The following is a 21,188-nucleotide window of genomic DNA, read 5'->3' on the forward strand; positions in this document are numbered from 1 at the left end:
TTTTATTTTTTAATTAGGTACCACTCTCTGATATATTTTTCAGGCCAGTGAAAGATTTTGGGTGGAGGAGACTAGAAGTTGGTGGGAATCCTATCATTAGATTTCACACCTTAATGCACAATTGCTTGTTCCTTTGAATACAGAACAACAGAGGAAACATATGAAGCACTGCTGTTTGGTTTTTTCTGTTGGTTTTTTTTAAAGTACATGCCAGCAGGTGCCAAAAGTACTGGTTAATGAGATACTGCCACCAAGCATCAGTAGCCAAGCACATACAACTACTTAAATTTGGCCAGATCTTGTCCATCTATTTAGTTGTTGGGAATTTCAACATTTCTTGATGTGAAAGAAGCAGTCTATTAATTTTCCTCCCTACTTCTTCCAGTTTGTTTTTCACGTGGCATAAAAACACTCCCACTGTGTCTGTTTTCTTCCTTTTTGCTCTCAGTGTCTGTATTTAAAATTAGCCTGTAAGAAAAGCCTGTCTTTGCTGACCTGATAACACAGCTTAGTATGTTCTCTTAAGTCCCAGAGCGTTGTCACTCGGATTATTCTGTGGGCTTTTACCAGAAGCAACAGTATATTTTCTAGGGTGATTAAAAGAGTCTTTTATATTAGATAGACTGCTTAGCAGCCAACATTAATAGATTCTGAGAGCCACCTTCTTAGAGCACCCTGGCACAGCTGCTAAACAAATGTTCCTATTGGTGCAGTTTTCCCTTTCTCCAGGAGTTTTTTTAACTCCCTTTCACCTGTTTTCTGAATCTGCATATAGTTCAATATGCTCCTTTAAGTAGGTGGAGGGGTTAACTGGAGGGTGAGTACTCCTGCTGCTCGGGAAACAATGATTCCTTCGTCATGAGCCTCTTGGTAGGCATTTTGATTTAGCCTGGTACATCTGTGTACTCACTAAAAGCTCTTGTAGTTGCTCTTCTGGTTCCTTAGCTGTATGTTTTCTGCATCATTCCAATTTATGCAGTCAAGTTTCTAATTTGCATCAATTACCCCAATAAATTTTGGATTGAATTCTGTTGCATTTCAATGAGCAATCTGAAGAGAAACCAGGAGACTACCTTCGAGCATAAAGTACTGCTGGTGTGAGAGCACGACACATTGAGTCAGTATTTGTGTATCAAGACATGAACAATTTTCCTGGAACAATGAAGCAAAATGGTACAAATCCCTGTGTAGCTGTAAACTATCAACCTTTTTGAGATCCTTGGGTTTTACATTACTTTTTCTGGTGAATCGCAGTATTTTTTAAGCATGGGGTTTTTTTTTCACTTAAGAGGAAATGTCCCTCTATTTCACCTGCTTCTCTTCCAATTAGCAGTTGCCCACCTCTTGGGAGCATAATTAAGAGGTCTCTAGTTAGCCTAAGGAAACGAATTAAAGAAATTGTAAAAATGCAACTGTAATAAATGGGCAATATGTAGCCATTAAGTCCACAATATCCATATTCATGCTTATGCGTTGCTACTTTAATGATTTGATATTTACCTATATAACTCATTTGATTATAAATAATGCTGATTGCATTGGGAACCAGCCTAGCACAAGAGGAGCAATAACCTTTCTCTTTGTTCCGAAAGACTTAGGCAGGCGTTTTGTTTAAGCAGTAAATATGCACAGTAGAAATTGATACTTCTTAATTTTGCACTTAATGGATATTGGCTGCCATCAAACAACTTTGAGTAATTAGTAGCTGTGGTTGTAAGAAGCCCCAGGACTGATAAAGTGTCAAGCAGTAGGTAAAGACTGGTCTGAAGGGCAGTCTTTAATCTGTCGTGGGTCCCAGAAGGATTAAAGGTTGTGCGGAGTGTTTCTCTGTTTATACAGGGGATGTGTCTTTCTGAAGTTCACTTGAAAGTCTTGGAAACACACATCTAACCTGATAAAATATTAAAAACTGCTTGAGCGTTTCATGTCTCAGGACCTGAATGGGAGTTAGGAAGAACTATTATAGTGTGCTCTGAATGGGGAGAGCAGGCACACGGTGTTCCTTCTACAGGATGGTGGCCAAGTATTTAAGTAATGGCATATGATTAACACATGGTAGAGAAAAATGCTGATTAAAGGCAATTTATGAAGCCTGACATGAACTGTCAACGTTTACTTGTAGGTGTGTTTCCTTTTCAGTCAGATTGATGAGTGATGACAGAAGAATATAATCTCTCTGGTAGATTTTATTAGAAATATTTATGTTCTTTACTAGAAATATATTTTATTGAGGTTATTTATGGTGTTTGCTTGGTTAAACTTTTGGGAGTACAAGGAGCTATCACAGTGAATTATCCTTAAAATATCTTTGCTTTTGCTTTGCTGTTCATGTGTCATTGAACAATAGTGTCAGTTCTGACAAGCAAAATGAATTTTGATAAAATAGAAATTCAGATAATTTGATATTTGTTATCCATGGAGAAAACACTTTAAGGTCCATTTTTTATGATGAACAGTAATGGTTATTTTAAAGCAGTTTTGAATAAACAAATTTCACACAAATGCACCTTCAAAAACAAGTGCTCCATGGACGCATCACAGATCTGCTTTTCTCCACGCCTGCCACCTTTCACACAGACTACAACCTGCGCTTGTTTTCCTTGATTCTCCGGGGGGATGTTTGTCGATGCCTCCTCTTTGGCATTCCTCTTGGTGCCTTTCAGTCATTACAAGCAATGGCTTTTGTGGATAAAACTGATTAAATATCTTTTCACATATTCCTATAACTTGGGAAATTCTTTGTTAGTCTTCAGATCTAACCCAGTGCTAAATGGTGGGTGTTTCTTCTGCTTCATGTCTGAAATGTGGCCTTTCTCATTCATCTCTATAGCTCCAGGCATCTTTGCCCAAGCTCTGACCATTCGGTGTTTTCCCTCTGACTTCTGTAAGCCAAGCAATTGTTTATATGTGCTGAAAAAGTTCTTTCAGGAATTATTTTTGTATGGTTTTATCAACCTGTATCATTTATCTTCTACTTTCCCTAGCTTCTCTTCTGCATCAGTCATGGTATTCATCTTCCTGAGCCCTTCATAGCGTGTACCGTGTCTGCTTGTCGTTCTGTGCACCAGTGCCATGTCCCAGTGCCCATGATCCAAATGTTTCTCAAAGAAATACCCGATGTCATCTTTCGTGCTCTACCTTGTTCCCTAGCAGAAATATCTGCAATTATTCATAAAACTACCACAAAAAACACCTATTTGCAAAGCTAGCGCATTATACTTTAACAAATTACTGCTTCAAAGTTTCCTTTTTCATATTGATCAGCAAAACCTGAGCTATTTTTTTCTATCAGTGGGTATGCTAAACCTGCTCTTCGTAGTTCTATAGTATCAAATTGTTCCTCCCACTTCCTCCTGCCTGTCCAAGTGTGTGCACTGTACAGCCCATTAAGCACCTGACTGGCTCCTTTAATGTTCAGAAATGCGAGTTTAAAGAAGTAGCAGCTTTCAAAACACTGCGAAAAGTCGGGTTACTGTAGCCTTTATGCAATCCGTGTAATATTTTTATATGCTGGATTGCGTTTACATGTAATGTCTTCCACTAGAAAATTGAAAAGAAGATTCAGTGTGTCTGAAGCTAATCCACAGATCTTAAGCTGTACCTTTCCTGTAATTCCTTTAAATTTTACTGGGGGTGCATGGTTTTAAGGGTTTAGGCATTCTTATTGTTCTTTTGTTGATAAACTGGAGGATTGAAAGATGGACATGATACAGTTAATTAACTTTTACAGGTTCAGATTTTCCTGTGCTTGGTGACAGGCTCTGCTTTTGGACACGTTAATAAATGGCTGGGTTTCTGGAATACTGCACTCTTCCTGCTTCCTTTCATTACATTAGCCAAGGTTCCACTAGATGAGACATTTGCAGGCTTAAGACTTCCTGCCGAGGTTCAGACTTTGTATTTTTGAGATTGAAGCTGTCGTGTTCATGCAACTACTTAATTAGAAACACATTCATTTCAGTGCATACTGGAGGAGTCTCGAGCAGCATATCCAGGCACACAGGGAAGTTGAGCATTTGTGCAGCTGGCAGCTAAACCAATGGTTTATACTTTGAATATAAAATTACTGGGTATTTTCTTGCTCCTGGAATGTGGCCATTGGAAATGAAGTGATGTGGGTGAAAGAGATAGCGTTTGTCGCAAATAAAACATGCAAAACGACAAATAAAAATACTCCTCAGTTGAGCAGCAATCCATATGTAATAAGTGTATATCATGTTGTATGGTGAAAGTTTCTGAGAACTTGGATGTATGTTCTGGGTCTCATCTGTGGAATTCCCAAGGAAGCAGAACCTTCAGGATGTAAGAGTCCCTCTGGGCTGTCTAGTGCGAAACCTGGGCAGGGCCATTCTTGCCAGCCAAAGCAGCTCAGTAAGCTGTGATGTGACGTGACGCGATGTGATGCGATGTGGTGTGATACATGGCACTTCAGTGTTCTGCCACGAACTTGGAAGGTTTTTTGGAAGTTATATGTGTTTAATGTCTTCAGAAAGGAAAAAAAGGTGTTTTCATGTGGAATGTCTAATGCAGAGGCTGTTTCCATCTCTTGGTACAGCATCCAACAGAGTAGCAGGTTTAGGTGGTATATTAATAAACATGATAAATATAAATGTGCATATCAATAAATATTTTTTAAAAAGTATTTCTCATGAAAATGAGATGCAGAGTGATTTTTGCTGGTCTGGTGTCTTGCAGTAGTTTTTTTTCAGCACTGTGCTTCTCTTACTGAGCAGTAGGCACCAGTTTATAAAAGCAATATGGAAGGTATTTTAATCCAAGGCAGTACAGTGACATTTCTCTCGTTTTTTCATCTGAAATTGAAAATGAGTTCTTTGAGCTTCTGTATCCAAAATGAAATGAGGCTCTATTTTAAAAGTTGTGTCTGTCTGTGTGCTTTCCGTTTAACAGGCAGTATATGCCATATTTGCAATTAGCAGCTTTGGCACCCTCTTTGATGTGTTCTAATAAGCAGTGCAAATATAAGCTTTCCCTGATGAGTTGAGTGGGAGTTCTGCAATAAACTTAATATTAGAAATACTGGATACACAAAGATACAACTTCCATTCAGTACTCTTCTTGTGTTACACAGTCCGTGTTGGTGTTTGCTAACGTCATGGAAGAGACGATGGAAAAGACTAATCTTTCTCTTAGGTGTCAGCATTCTGTTTGATAACACCTTGATTCTGTATCACACCTGTGTTTGAGGCTATGGATTTGGCCCAAGAGCCTCCTGGTCTATTTTAAGTTTTGAGTTCTGAAGGGAATAAAGGTATCGGCGTGTATCCCAGTAACTCTGGGGTTCATCAGAATCTTCAAAAGTAATTTTTATGTTTTTCTTTTATAAATGTAAACACTTCAAGACTTATACTTAAAAATAATTTATTTAAACTGTGTCTGGACCCATATTCAAAGGATTTAAAACTTGTACCAGGTGATATGTATACATTAAATTAACCACTTAACACTACAACAGGATCAATTTTTCTGAAGTATACTCTTAGAAAAAGTCTGGATATGTTTTTGAAAATTATAATAACACATTTTGTTTTGTTTTGTTTTTAAAAGACCCCGGTATTATAGATATATTTATAGCTGGCCTTATGTATCTGTCTTAACTTAGTCACTTACAAACTCTGATGTCAAGAAAAATTAGTCTTACAGTGGTGATAGGATATTGCATTGTAAAAAAAGTCTTTCAAATATGGGATAACATTTTCTTCACATGTGGTTTGTTTTTATATATATGTATATTATTTTTTTAAAGCAAAATCTAATCCAGCATCCGGTATTTTCCTGTGGCTAATTTTATAAGTCATATGTGTTAATCCAGTGTTATGAGAATGTAAAGCTGGGTTTTTTCCTCTTTGCAGTGCCCCGATGCCCTACCTCATTGGAATACATTTAAGTTTGATGGAGGTAAGTCTTTCTCACCATTTCTGAAAATATATATAGTTTTATGATTTAGAGCCAAATTCTGCAAGCAATTATACATTTATTCATATGCTTAAAAATGAACTAATCCTGTTAATTTGGGAGTGCTGAGAGAATTGAAGTTAAGCATACGTGGTGATGTTAAATCTTAAGGGAGGCTTATTTGACGCCTTGTACCCTTTGGGCAGGCTTTCTGTTTGCATTTCAGCAGTCGGTGGCGAGCTCACATTGTGTTCCCCTCTCTATCCTGTTGCTTCAGTTAATCAGCTTACTGCCTTAGTTCGACTCTGTATTCACAAAGGCAGAGTCGATATTAAACCAAAATGTTGACAGTTACAGTTCTCTTTTAGGCTTTTGCAGACAGATTGTAATTTTTTTAATGTTCAAAAGATCTGAAAAGAAGGAACTTGCTGTTAATGTTAACACAAAGCTGGCAGAAAACCAGCCCTCACAGAAAGCTTCGCATATAAACAATTCAGAGTAATTCATGTGACTTTTAAAAATCTCTAAAAGTGGAAATAGCACATTTGCTTTTGGTTCCAGTACTGGTGAAACAGTTGATGGCTTTCCTCAAAAGTATCTGGAGGACAACATAAGCTACTCATTTAGAGACCTATGAAAATCCTAGTCCTTATTAATTGTGCCCCTTTGCACAGGAAGGCTGAACAACGTGTATGCTCCATGTGGGAAGAGGTATTCCTGCCCAAAAAGCATCGCCTCTGTGTGGGCTCTTCAGTTAGCAGGCAGCGTGGAACGAGGGGGAGTCGCAAATGCCCTTGGAAGTTAATTGACGTGTGTCCCTGGTTTAGATGCCTGTGTTTGGGGATGTAGGCTCGGTGTTTAGGGTACAGAACAGCTTACAAAGCTGAGTTTTACATTACGTAAAATAATGCATATTACTAGAATATTTGTTCTTATATCATCCATAAAAATGTGTAATTTCTCTGGAAATATTGATCAAACACGTTCTTTCACTAGGACATTTGTATGCAATAATGATCCTCTATGTCTGTCTTAAAACTTAGACTAGTATGCTATGGAACTTCCCCCTTTTTCCAGTGTTAATGTGAAATACTTTTCGAAGTTACTTTTTTCATGAGAAGCTAGATGGAATATGCAGAATCTTTTTTTCTTTTTTTTTCCCTTACCATCATGGGTACAGATGATTTTTTTTATGCCCTTTATATTGCTAAATAAAGTACAGAATTGCAGTACAATGTGTTAGTGAATAAGCAATTATTTTAAAAGTCAACATGTACATTTGTTTGCATATCATATGCTTATGTTAGAGGGGTTTCTGATAATTATCCTTGAATACTGCACAGACAGGACTGAAGTAATATCTAGGAAGAAATAGCCAAGCACATATTTTTCATGTTGATCAAGAAATTTTCTGCCCTCTATCTGTACCAGGTAATCATTGTACCAGGTAATCGTGCTTATTATGGTATCTTATCTATTTGAGAAAGAAGGAAGAGACCTGGTAGAGGATGGAATAATATCTCCATGCAGATACTTGTCAGCTTTCACAAGTATTTTTTCTCACAAGGAGCTACGTGGTTAGCCTGGCAATGGGTATAGAAAAAAATTAATTAATAATTACACCTTGGAGTTGCTTTGCATGATGTCTCACTCCTGCCTTGCTACATAAACCCATTACCTCTTCCTTTGTCTCAGCTTTTCAGATTGCAGGGCTCTGTAGGCCTTCCAAACTCCATCTGTAAAAACTCAGAAAAAGGAGTTGTTCTTGGAGAAGCCAATTTTCATCCATTTTAGTAACTTGTGAAAAAATCTGTTTAGTACTAAATCCAGTATGGCTTTTGAATAGCCGGAGATTCTGGAACCAGACACACTTTGGCAAAGTACAGTTATTCAAAGTGCCTTATGAAATAAATTAAATAAATAAAACAAACTGTCTTCTCTCCTCCCTCTGCTCTTAAGGATACATTGAATACTTCCAGATAGAATTGCATCTTCCAGCTAACTGTGTTTTTTTCCATTGAAAAATAAAATAAAATCACACAGTGGGCTATTGTATCTGTTTGTTGGCAAGTATCGCGTAATTTCTTTGTGCCTTGGGCAAAGGAAAGGTGACATTTGTCAAACGAGTTAGACAATTACGAGGTTACATCTTTGCCTGTTGCTGGTGCTGAAAGATTACTTTCTTTGTCCTTTTCTTCACATCTGGCTATAAAATTGTATGTTTTATTTGTTAGAATAACAACTTAGCAACAGTGTTTTTTCTCATGATTTTGCAGTTGTGTATTTGTAAAAAGACAATGTATTAATTTTTCCATATCAAAATAATTTTATGGACTACAAGTAAAAACTGCTGTCACTACCCAGTATTCATTTTTCATCGCATGCTGAAATTTCAGCAAACAGATCTTTGAAAGGTTTTGTTAATCCACTTGTTCTAGTTTCAGGATAAGGGATTAATTCCCCAGTCTTCTACTGAAGTTCAGACAGGTGGACTCTTTATCTACTGTAGAGCCCCGCGGGAGTAATTCCAGTTATATATAGGCTCACGGTTCTGCTCCACCAGCTCCGATTGCAGAATCTGTCATTGTTGCATAAATGTTAGTGGAAGCCTAAACTTGTGCAGAGCAAACGGTGGTGTAAAGGGGAGGGTGACTTTGGAATGCAGGAAAAAATAGAATTTCTAGCTTTAGTGCTGTTTCTGTGGGGTTTTGCTATCCCTGTCTTGGAATGGGTCCTCTGGAAGAAGTATAGCAGAAGTGTTAATGATTTTAAACAAAATACACCATCTCTCTTACCTCGGAAGATTTTTTCCAAACCATTGTGTATCTTAAAGTTAGTTTGCAGTTTCCCATGTTACACAGGGTCTCTGTAGAAGGAGCAGTTATTTTAATGGAAAATGACAAATTTTTCTTATGATTAAAATATCAAGCATATCCATTGACTGTTAAATCTAATTTGCTGTGACTGAAATGTTCTCCAGTGAGATAAGATAATCTCCTGTTATAGGTCAGAGGGCTCCAGCTGATTTATGAGGGAAAATCTTGGTCGAAAATATAGAGCTGTGTTTTGTGCTCTTATTTTTCAGCTTTTCTATCATCACCTATTTAGTCATTCTTTATAAGATTTCCATTTAGCAATCCATAAAGTGACTTCAAAGAAGGCTAAAAGTTTATAAGCTGTTGGATAAGCAAGGCTGGAGCTATCACATGAATAATGGATCTTGCTTACGGAACTAATTGAATTCATATTAGATGAAGATAAGTACTCAGTACTGATAAATAATGAGATAGGAAAATGCAACTCTATCAAATGAACATGTCCCTTTCATAATCTTGTTTTATTTCCTACCCGCGTACTGTATGCAATTTTAGTGTTCAAATGATATTAAATTGACCTTTGTGTTATAAGTGGTGTCAAACTTAGCTGGCAGCCCTTTACATTTTGTCATAGTAAACGATTGTTTCAGCAACTGTTTCTGCAGCAAAGGTTATTAGTGTGATGGCGCTGATGGAAAAGGAATGCCCTTGACCTAGTAGACTGCCAACTGGAATTTGGGCCCATGTGGTTTCGATCAGCCAGTGGGGATAGTTCGTTTAGCTGTCAGATACTGAGCTGCTGGCAGCGCGCTCTTCCGTGCCACAGTAATGCCCACCCTCACCACGCTCTGCTCGGGGCACGAAACCAACCTTTAGAGTTAAAGTAGTGATTAGAAAAGTATTTCTTATCCTTTTTTTAGTATCCCAGTCACTCGAGAACTTTTTTTGGGACTTCAGAATTTTAATTCTTGCAGGATTATCCAGAATGAATTTGTGTGCGAAACTGCACGTTGCATTTATCAGAATGATTTTATAACCTTTTTCCTAAGCATAAAGGACGGTTGTGCATTTCATAAAACCTATAGGATCAGATTTTTGTTTTATTTTAACCTGGTATGCATAAATACATTCATGTTAGGAAAAGAAGGGTCACTAAAATTCGTGCTGTTTGGCACGGTAGGACACAGCAGCTGATATCAGGTAATGTTGGTAGTGATGGATGGCGGAATGGAAAGTCTTCTGAACCCCACACACGTGTTCTGGAGGCGCTTGCTGGCATGTTAACCTGGTCTTTTCAGGTAGCTGTGAGGATGCTGTGCTTGTGGTCCAGGCTGATAATACGCCGGTTTGCATGCATGGAGTCTGAGCTAATGAACTCTGAGGAACAGGTTACATCAGCTTGGGCTTAGTCGTGACAGCGCCACGTGGTTTCCCCTTGCCGCAGAAGACTCCCTGAGAATTCATTGACCGCTGGCATCTTCCAGTGGTAGTGTTAATTGTTAATTACCTTTTTCGATTGGGGTGAGGAGTAGTATTTCGCTTTTTTCCATCCATTTATACTTAGTAAATCACTGTCTTTTCTAGCTGTAACTGAAGAAGCGTAGCTTTTTTGCAAGGTTTAAATGAAGGGGTTATATATATACACTCTTAAATCCAGGTCTTAAAACTAAATGCAATTTACTCACAAATATTGTAAATATGGCTGTACATGATTTCAGGAGTATCCATAAAAATGCATTTAAAAATATGACAAACTACTTATGGAATTATCTTTTATCCAATTGTTGGGAAAATGAAAATAACAACTGTGTTTTAATAAGAGATTCTCTGTGTGAGGATTTTGAGGGGTAAGTTTTAAGAAACCGAAATACTGCAGTACCAAGTAGACTTGCCAGTAAGCGTAGAAGGGGTTTTTTTTCTGCTCTGTTGTACCACAGCGTTAGACCAGCACTAGTGATGTTTGTCACTCAGTTGGCAGCAGCTGCTTGTGATAAGGATCCCGAGAGTCACCTGTAGAGGCTCAGGGTCCGCACGTCAAGAGGGGGAGAGGGCGGAAGGGTGGGAGATGCGCGGGGGGCAGCAGCCCACCTGCTGAGCCCAGATCAAAGGGTTGGGAGGTCAGGGGGCACATCCAGCTTAACCAGGTTTGTCTGTGGAATAGCTAGTTCAGATTGTAAATCTAAGGGTGATTTCATTAAGTCCTTCTGGCTGCTGTTGGGGCATGAAATAATAAAATTTTATATCCGTTGCCTTTCCTGCTTCTGGCAGCCAGATTGACACATTGTTGTCTGCAGTGTTGTGGTGTTTTTCTTAAGAAAATAAATGGAAACTATTAACTAAGTCATTAAGCAAATGGATTTTAGACTGGTTGTGAATCATACTTCCTTAATAATTTCAAATATAATGTACAAACTAGCTACTAAAAATGTTAGATTTTGTTAAGAGTTTTACTTTTCCACAAGAATTAGTGGAAGGTATATTTTCTTTTTTCTGTTACAACATTTTTTTATTATGTTGATCACATTTGTATCTGGTTATGGAACCTCATGATCAACTTGGTTTATGTTTTGGCACCAATTTAGCCATGAAGTTATGCAAACCTGGTTTGGTTGTGGGTTTTTTGAGGGGAGGAGGAGGAAGGAGGGTGTTGGTGTTTTGGTTGTGGTTTTTTTTAAATGAGCTATTCAATAAAGTTGTCCATCTGAAAGAAGTTTAACTTAGGATTTTTTTATGGTAGGAAATGCAAAAACTGCCAACTGTGGACAGTGATAATAAAATAACATCTAGTATAAACTGGTGTTAGTATTATTGATGAATATTGCTTCTAGCATGTGATCTGAGTGAGACAGAGGAGCACCCCGTAATACTTCTATTAGAATATAGTTTCTCAGTGTTTTTGTGAACTTTCACATAAAACATTTAAATTACTTCAAGTGTTTGGCTGCTTGTGAGCAGGACAGACGCACTAACTGCTGCTTATTTACTGACCTGGTGTTTAAGGCCCCCTGGAGTTTGTTTGAAAAGTTAAGAGATTTTCACAGTAAAGGTGCCATTTCTGAAATTTAAAGTGCTCTTTTCACCAGGAGATAAGTTCTGTCTGATTAAGTCAGTAATTCTTACTAAGCCATGTTTATAGAGGCCATAAACAATGGTTCAGTGTGCTTGTTAAACCAGCTTTCCATACCTCTCCACTCTTTTAAAAAGAGACATTTAAAATAAAAGGCAGGTGTAGATGCTAGTTCAATTTGATGGTTTTTAGATGATTAATTATGGCTACAGGTAATTCAGTAAGGATGGTTAAGAAAGGTTTGCAGTAGTGCTATATGATGCACATTTTCACTGAATCACTTCTTTTGACTCAGCAAATCCCTAGTCTGTAGTAAAATTAGAAAAGGAAACTGCGATGTTCATATTTCCTCTTGTTCTTTGCTTTCCCACATTTTTTTTCAGCAAAATATGAACATACTGAATATAGTCCATTCTCTTTAATAGATATCACTTTATTTGTAAAATTTTGTTTAGATATTCAGGAAGTTGTGAAATATGGAACACGACAGTATATGGCTTCTTGGCTCTCCGTTTGTATTTTGAGAAAATTATGACAACATGCAAACTGTACCTGTGAAAATGATCTACATGTAATTGCAATTCATAGAATCCAGTGGGATTTAATGTGAGCAATGCAGTTGGATGCTGGGGATTTTCCAACAACAGAGTAAATGCTTTTATTTCCAGGTCAGTTGGGCTGATAGGTACTACGTTTAGCAAAAGAACCATTTGATTATTTGACAAAAGCCCTTATAGCTATCTGATAATACCTCTAGCAAAGATTATAGTGAAAGGAAGGATGATAAAAACAGATAAAGGCTAGGATGAACTGGTCAGTCTGCATTTCTCTAGGATGATCCACAATTGGACCATTGAAAAATTCTGTTTTTCAAAATGCATTGCAAGACAGATGCTATAAATCAAGTTAGTCTCGAGTGTTTTATTAAATTTGAGGGTTTGTCTCCAGGGAAATCCACTGTCTTAATACGAATATTGAGAAGTTTTAAAGTAGGGTTGTGCTCTTCATGCTGTAAAGGTATAGCACAGCAGAGTTTAATGTTAGCCTCCCTTTCAGATACTATTATTTCTGGCCCACGCGTGGAGATTATGATGTTGATCAGCATTTGTAGCCTTGCACCGTAAGCAACGTCCTTTAGTACTATACTCCTTGGCAGATAGCTGCTTGTCGCGTGTTCTTTGCTACAGAAAACCCCAAGATTTTGCTGAAGGAAAGGTACAGATTCATCACCAAAGTTACAAAAACACCCATTGACAAGTTGAAGCACATGTTTGTTGCTTCTTTGGCAAGAATCAAGAGAAGGTTTTAATTCCTTCTGTCTTGTCCTACTAGCACTCGAATTTGACAAGCTTCTGGCTTTGGTTAAGTACGTTGCAAGACCTTTTTGTTGGAGCTTTTTAGACTCCTCTGAGTATAAGTGAGATTTTTAATTTTCTGAAACAGGAAGGAGCAAATCAGTTTGTCTGGTGCTTCCGGACTCCTAGAAGGAGCAAGACTCCTGGATTGCTTTAGAGTTTATCAGATGCAGCCAACAGAGTGACCTTTGGTTGCTGAAATGTAGAGGAAAGTACCTGGTTTGTCATGCAGTACTTGTGCTTTTTATATGGAAAGCATTAAATGTAATATTCTTCCATTTAAGTTAAAGAAATTGCTCATGGAAGACCTAAACTTAAATGTCTACAAAGTGTTTTTTATAGTTGTTGGCTTTCCCCCCCCCCTAAGTACACAGCAGTTTTCTTTATAGACAGAGGTCTGAGCATTGAAAACTGAAGGTAATTATTTAGATGCCTAAGGCTCAACTTTGCATTGTTTTAGAGCTTCAGTTCCTTTCTTTTAAAGGAAACAATCCCCCCCCCCCGCAAAACCTTAATTAAAAATTGAGTGTGTGTTTGTTCATTTTCCTCCTCCGTAACTTGCATTGGGTCCTCTGTATAGGTATGTTGGTACTTAAACGTTCGTTTACACTGTCATTGGTAAATTTCCTTAATTACTGTATTCTATAATTCTACTTTTTCTGATTTTGAATTTTCAAAGCTGTATTTGAAGAGGGCTTAAATATGTATGATTACTCATTAAAAAAAAAAAAGATTCAATTCTCTTGTTAGTGGAAAAAGTGTTAAATATTAAATGCTGCTATTTCATATCAATGAGTCATTTACTGTTGTTCAAGCAGAGGAATAACACCCGACAATATTTAAATTCGCTTAGATCACCAATGCCTTTAGACACTTAAGGGTACTAATGAGCGTTGTTTTGAGATATAGGTGATGCTTTTTTTTTTTGGTATGCTCATGGACTATTACAGATGATGTAATCACTCAAACTAGATTAGAGACATTTCTTTCTCTCAATTCATGGGAGCAGGATAAAAAGTTTAGACTTGCCGAACATTAAGAGACCGGGATGTGATGGAGTTATTTTTCTCTTAGCTTTCTTTTCATTTTGATTATTTATTCCTTAACCTCTGGTAATGTCCATTTTACTTACAGACAAGTTTACAACTGTATTTATTGGAGTTGCAAAATTCAACCTGGAATTTGGGAACCAGTTCCCATCCCTGACTTAGTGCAAGTCTTAACTTGTAGAAGAGCCGCTATTTATTGTTATTTAAATGAATTTCTAAATATAAAAAGATACCCTTGAAATCTTGACTCAGCTAGACACTGCTAAATGTGCAAACAGGATACCAGAATTAAGGCAAACATTAGTAGAGGTGCTTGAAATAAATCTTTGCTTGAATAATCTCAAACAGTAACTATCTGGTTTCAAAAATTTCAGTATGCACGCTGTGAAGAACCTGCCTCTGCAAACTGAAGGTTAATTCTTCAACCTTGTAAAATGTGAATAAATAAAACAAATTATGACAGGAATGTTGGTTGTTATTAAAATGCTTGAAGTTTTGGAATGCCATGATGTTATGCCATCTCTTGTGTCCTTTATGTGTAAGCTTTAACTCTGCATACTTACATTTTCCTTTCCTTTTTCTTGAATTTGCTCATATTTAGAAAGTACGAAACATGGCCCTGGAAGATGTAGTGATTCTTAATGTAGACACCAACACACTGGAAACCCCTTTTGATGACCTTCAGAGCCTTCCTAACGATGTGGTATGTATGAAATGATTTATTCAACTCTTCCATTACTTAAAAGTGTAAATCCCTTTGACCTGTTCACTTTGTAACTGAGCTGTCTCATTGTGTAACTCTCGTTATTATAAGTAAACTGCTTTACCTCAGTTCTTTCCTGTTTTGAAGTGTTAAGCAACATTTATTTGAACATTTGCAGACATATTTTTAAGCCTCCTAATGAAAACTACCTAATGCTCCCCTAAGCTAGAAATGCTGCAGCAACCCAGTTTTAGTTTTGGAATGGCACGGCCAGGTTCCAGGTCATCTAAAGAGTTAGTCTTTTATGGGTAACAAAGACAAAAGAAAAACACACAGGTTATGGTACATCTAACAGGAAACAAAAATTCAAACTCCTTTCTTCATGGTGTGAAAAACTACTACTATTTGAAACCATCTTTATCCATTCCATTAGGAAAAAAAAACCTGCCTTTTTTAGATAACTTTTGTTTCCAAATGAAATTGTGTGGGTTTTTTCCTGTGACTTCTTCCAGGTGAGCTTTAATGAACTTTGTGCATTTCATATCCTGAGTTATGATATCAAAGGGACTACTTCATATTCACTTCCAGCACTGCTCAGTATATATAATTTGGAACTTATTTTCTTTCTCACTCAAACTTTTTATTGGTAATTTATTTATTTTTTAATAACTTGATAGACATGTTGTATAAATACTTGATCTTTCCCTTTAATGGGACAAAAATACATCCAGCTTGCTGCTGTAATCATCTTCATTAAAGAAGCTGAAAGGGAAGAGCAGAAAAGTGAGTAAGAGTGTAAGAAGCTATTTTTGAGTCAGAGGGTGACTGTTTAGGAGAAAACGGCAGGAGAAAATCTGGATTTCTTTTACTAGTTCAAAATATTGTGCTGACAGTTAGATCTATACCTTTTTATGTGCAGTTGAGAAATAAAATTGATATGCAGGGAGCTCAATATAAGCTGGTCTGTTTGAGGAAAAAATGAAGTAATAGTGAATACCTGATGCTGCCTACTGTGACATCCCATCATTTCTCTGTCATCTGGGGTGTGATCCATTCTTCGAAAACAGTGAGCTCTGCATAAAAGGTCCATCTTGATTGTGAACATTTTGGCTTTAGTCAAGCATTTAGTCTATAAAAGTTACTTCCATTAATTTTTCTGGCTTTATATAGTTTTTCATTTTGCTTTCACTCCCAGCATCCAAACCTGCCAGCTGGTCATCGCTCGTGCCATTATCCCCAACCGGGGGAATGGCAGACTTGTAAATTTGATGGAATTATGTAAGAAAGGTCTGGATACGGTGAGCGCGGGGCCTCAAACATGTATATGATTTGTCAACAATCAAGTATTATATTAGATTTTATGAGACTTCATTAAAGGAGCTGTTGTAGGCGCACTGTAGAACATCAGAAGAGACTTCACCAATAAACACAGAACTTCAAGCTTTGGAATGTAATAAATTTTAAGAGACTTCCTTCCTTTCATTATTTACTTTTAGTTCACTTTTATAACAGTAGAGAATTGTGTTTTATTAGTTCAAATTTCTTGATTCAGTTTTCCACAGGTCTATTTAAAAGCTACATTTTATCTTGGAGGATGTTTGGAGCATAGCAGAGGAAGTGCTGCCAGCAAATTCAATTAACTGGCATGGCTCACAAATAGCGTACATGGTGTATTTTTTTTTATTATTTTATTTTTTTTCACAACTGCTGTATAAATACAGCTGGGATTAATATTTGTCGCAACAAAGCCTTAACTTGAATCATGTTGCATTGTGTAATTAGTGTTTGGGATCGGTATTTATGTCTTATTTAGCTTTGCTTCGTTATTTTAGTTACCTAGATAATGAAGTATTCTCCTCTAGGTCTTTTCCTTTCCTTCACACTGCTTAATATTTGGCTTTGACCACTAGAGAGCAGCTGCTCTTCTTTGCAAGAATTGAATTTCTGTCAGTTCTTTCATGCATCATGTGTTTGGAACTGTAAGTGGATCAAGTTGTTCATCTCAGCAGGGAGACTCTAAAGCCAATCCATTATACTTTTTCTTTTCTAGGTTTTTTTTGTTTGTTTTTTGCTTCCCTGGGAGGATGGGGAGATGCTAGGAGTGTGTCTCCCCACTGGTCTCAGGCCAAATACATGCATTTATGATCTGAGAAACTGAAAATGTCTTCAATAGTTTCATGATCATAAATGGCTCTTATGTCAAACTATTCTGCCAGTTTTGCTACTTAATGTGAACAGTGAGCAGTTCATGCACTGCTGAATAGACGCAGAATTTACTTTGCTAAATTAAATCTATCTATATTCAACAGTGAGGAGAAACGTCTTGTGTGTGTGATGCGTTCTCCGTCAGGTAGTTAATCCAGTGGAAAAATTTTAAAGCTGTTTTCTCCCTCTCCTTAAACAGCTTTTTTAATCATGTAAAACAATGCCATGAAGTCCTATGATTATTTGAGAGCTTCAGGTAGGGAGTTGTGCTTGAGTTTCATAACAGTGATGTTGCTACCTAAACTGTTGATTCTCAGGAATCTAAAATGAACTGTTCACTAATCTTTTACTCCTAGGATCCAAATGAATATAGACTATAGTGAAATGCCTTTCCAGTTAACATTTGTGTCACAGGAACTGGAAAGCGTTGAGTCAGTTCCAGCAGAATCAGATTACGTCATTTCTTTGCCCTGGTTTACCTTGGCAGTACCTGCTAGCAGTCAGTTCCTGAATTGTTCAAGTCAGATCCCTGAAAATCAAGGTGTGTACTACTGCATTACTGATTAACTATTTGAAATGTGAAAAACTATCCTTCTTTCACCTTCTGCTTCTTATGTGTTGCTGAAAAACTGGCAGCATGAGAACGCCCTGGGAAGTAACTTTCCTTTTAAAATAGTCAATATTAAAAAAAGAGATTTATTAAGGACTGTGATTACAATAAGTGCATCTGCTGCTGACAAGTCTCCTACACCACCGTCTGTGTTGCAAGGAATAGCAAAGAGGGGGTAGTAATTTTTTTTTATGCAACCCTTATGGATTTTTCATGTATTTCCAAATAAGTGTCATCTTCTAGTCTTAGTTGTAGTCAGAGCTTCATATTACAAGGAATAAAGCATAAGCTCGCTCTGTCATCTTGTAGTTTTTATTAAATGAAGCCCTGATGCAAGGCAGTGTAGTGCGCCAAAGAGATCTTGCATATCTGATGGCTGTGAGAGTATTGTAAATTTGCACTAGCCTATGAATATCTTTGGCTGTCAGTAATTTAGTTGTGTATCCTAATGTTGTCCATTCATTAACAAGTTACCACAAGTAGGAATCCTGTGTTACTGTTTTTCACTTAGTGGGAAATTAACTGCTTTCAGGACAGCAAGAAGTACTAAACTACAACTCTATAGCAGAACCATTTTCTTAAAGGTGAATCCATTTTTATTTCTTACGCTGTGTTTGCAATAGAATGTTTCTTGCTTTATTCATGTTGACAACTGAAAAGCCTTGGACCTAATTAAAAGAATTTCCACTAGCACCTTTACTGAACCATTTCATTATGCTGCATTGCACAGATTGCATTTTGAAACATGGTGATAGTTTAAATCTGACCTTTAAACCTGAACTGCCAGAAGTATAAAAATCTTCTTTAAAAACACTCTCAGGGTAGACTGCATGTATATGTGTCTGTTTGGCTAGAAATAATCTTATATTGAGTGGTCACAGTCTTATTTTTTTAAAGTATGACTGCCTGTGTAGGCAGGAAACAACCATAACTCTGCTTGTATAATCTACTTTGTCTTATGTACTAATTTATTCCAGAGTAAACATGAATTTTTTTTTTCTTACTTGTTAATCTCTTTAAATATGTTGTTGTTAACATTTTTTTTAAAAACTGGGACATACCTATTGCAATAGTCTGAAAGAGTAAAAGTGTGCGTATACAAAATAGACATTCTATGGTGTTCAATTTAGTCTTAGAAGAGAGCAAATGATCTGAAAGCTTAAGGAATTAGCCAAATACCTGTCAGTATTCTACTTCTATACCAAACAGGGAAACTGAAACACAGAAAGGCTGTGACTACCCTTCTGAACTTTCAGTTTGTTGTAAAACGAAGCATAGAGCCTTTTCCTTCTGTATAGATGGCAAGTTTTTTTATCTTCACATGAATGTTTAAAAAAAACCACTTATAAAAATGTTTGAGATGGATTTGGAAGTTACTCAGAGCTATAGACATTCCATTTTTAAAAACTACCTTTAAATGGTTTGCATAAGTTAATATAGGAAATACACACATACTTCATCCCTACAGCATCAGACCCCTTCAAACATGGAGAAGTGTGCTGTTTGGGTTTGAAAATCTGATGAAGCTTTTACATTTTGAGAATAACAGAGCTCCTTGAGAGACATTATCTCATTGAATAGGAGTGAGCTTATTTTATGGGCATGATAGACTAAATCTGTTATCATGTATTATCTTAATATGTGCTCATGAGCTCATTAATGCATGGATCATTGGCACAACCACAGCATTCAGATTTATAAACAATGCTGGACACGCTCTTATACTAAATAACTCTAATTAAATTCCTTCTACAACAGAAGTTGCAGAAAATTTAAAGTAAAAGGAAATCTCTTTGCAACTGTTTTGGTAAACACGAGTGCAAATATAACATCTAGTTTTAAAAGAAGAAAATGTAGTGCACAGTGTGGATTATATATTTAACACCTATATGGCAAAATGAGGAGTCACTTCCCTGCCCTCCCCAAACCTGAGACTGCTGACGGAGGAAGTGAGGGATGTGTTCCAGGAGGATAGAACCGAAGCCGTCAAGAACAGTTGTTCAGTAAAATCAGCCTGCCATTTGCTACGAAGGCAGGCTGGTAGCAAACCCCGAGGCAGAAAAAACTCAACTCGTCTGGTAGGAACCTGGAGATATGGATGAGGCCAGAATAAGCTTTTGTTATAAGCTGGAGGGTGGGGGGAAGGTCTTGAAAGTTAATGTGAACATCTGAGCCATCAGGTTATACTTGATGAGATACTATTCATACTCTCAGAAAACAGTTAGTTATATTCACTACAACAAAATCTGCTTACTGTGTTAATAGTATTCCTACAATGTTTCTATGTATATAGAGCTACCCTGATGGAGTTGTTCAGAATAGCATTTGAAAAAGGAAGATTTGCTAGTTATTGCTGGAATTATTTCTGTTAAATTCATAACATGGATATTTATGGAGTCATTCATGTTCTTCTGCAAATCAAGATGACTAGAGATTTCTTGGTTTTCTGCTTTCCTTCTTGAATTGTGGCCCCTTCCCGTCTTCTGCGTAAGGTATCTCATCAAACTCGGGTTTTACACGTGGCATATCCGCATCCTCTAAAGACACTAGTGGAATTTCTTTCAAGATTTGGCGCCCAGATTGTTGCGTTTGTGTTGCGATGTGTTGCGTGAGATCTGTCTCAAAAGCTTACCTAGTCCTGGTTCTGTCTGCAGCACCAAAAAATTACTGCTGACATAACTATTTGTTAATGATTTAACGTAACCTATAACCATTGTAGCACAGCACAGCAAGCTCGATGTTAATCTTTGAAAGGTTTATCTCCTTTCCCTGCTTGTGTTTGGGAAAGAAAAACAGTCACTAACAATAATATATAGATACACAACCTTACTTCAGTAGTTACTGAGCTCTAAGCACTAGAAAAGAGACATCAAACTAAGTCACAACCTTCTTGTATGTATGAGAAATTCTGAAGCACAGAGAACAGTAATGGATAATCCTCTAAAACTTTAGCCCTTGGTGTACACAGAAAACAAAGAATATTCAGGTAACCTGGATCGCGGTGGTTTTAACTCTGCCTGCATAGAAATGTGTTTAGTTGCTGCTTGCTGAGTTGTGATCAGTAAGCATCTCTGTGGAAATGGTAATGAGACCATGAGGGCTGTGTTGGCCCGAAGTGCAGCTCTGTGAATCCTGAGGGAATTAAACAGCTCCTCAGTGGGAGGGTTCAGAGAAAAGCCATCCCGCTCACAGGTGGGCTAGATCTCTTGAGAAAGAGGAAGAAAGAAACCTTCAGTAGATACTGACCATTTTGAAGGACAGGATGTTGTCATGAATTTGAGACTTTTAAAAAAAACCTGCAGGTTTTGTTTTCTGGATTGCATTGAGTGTCTGTGGTGAGGTGTTGGCGGGGGCTGAGGGCCTCTGTGAGGAGAGGGTGGGCCCAGCTGAGCCCTGCTGAGCCTCTGAGCAGGCCTGTGTGAGGAAGGGCCAAAGCGGCAGGATGAGGAGGGATCCGACGTGTGAGGAGG

The 21,188-nt window shown here is 37.4% G+C and overlaps 1 protein-coding gene across 14 annotated transcripts in view; it reads left to right on the forward strand.

Annotated features, from left to right (window-relative positions):
- DENND1A (DENN domain containing 1A) overlaps positions 1 to 21,188 on the forward strand; it is a 213,603-nt gene that overhangs the window by 109,718 nt on the left and 82,697 nt on the right. For all 14 annotated transcript variants that reach the window (XM_054848877.1, XM_054848881.1, XM_054848878.1 and 11 more), the window contains 2 exons: positions 5,871 to 5,916; positions 14,802 to 14,903. In XM_054848877.1, coding sequence (XP_054704852.1) covers positions 5,871 to 5,916; positions 14,802 to 14,903 — 148 coding nt within the window. The remainder of the gene's footprint in view (positions 1 to 5,870; positions 5,917 to 14,801; positions 14,904 to 21,188) is intronic.

The sequence above is a fragment of the Grus americana genome, chromosome 20, assembly GCF_028858705.1.
Source record: "Grus americana isolate bGruAme1 chromosome 20, bGruAme1.mat, whole genome shotgun sequence".
Classification (NCBI taxonomy): Eukaryota; Metazoa; Chordata; class Aves; order Gruiformes; family Gruidae; genus Grus; species Grus americana.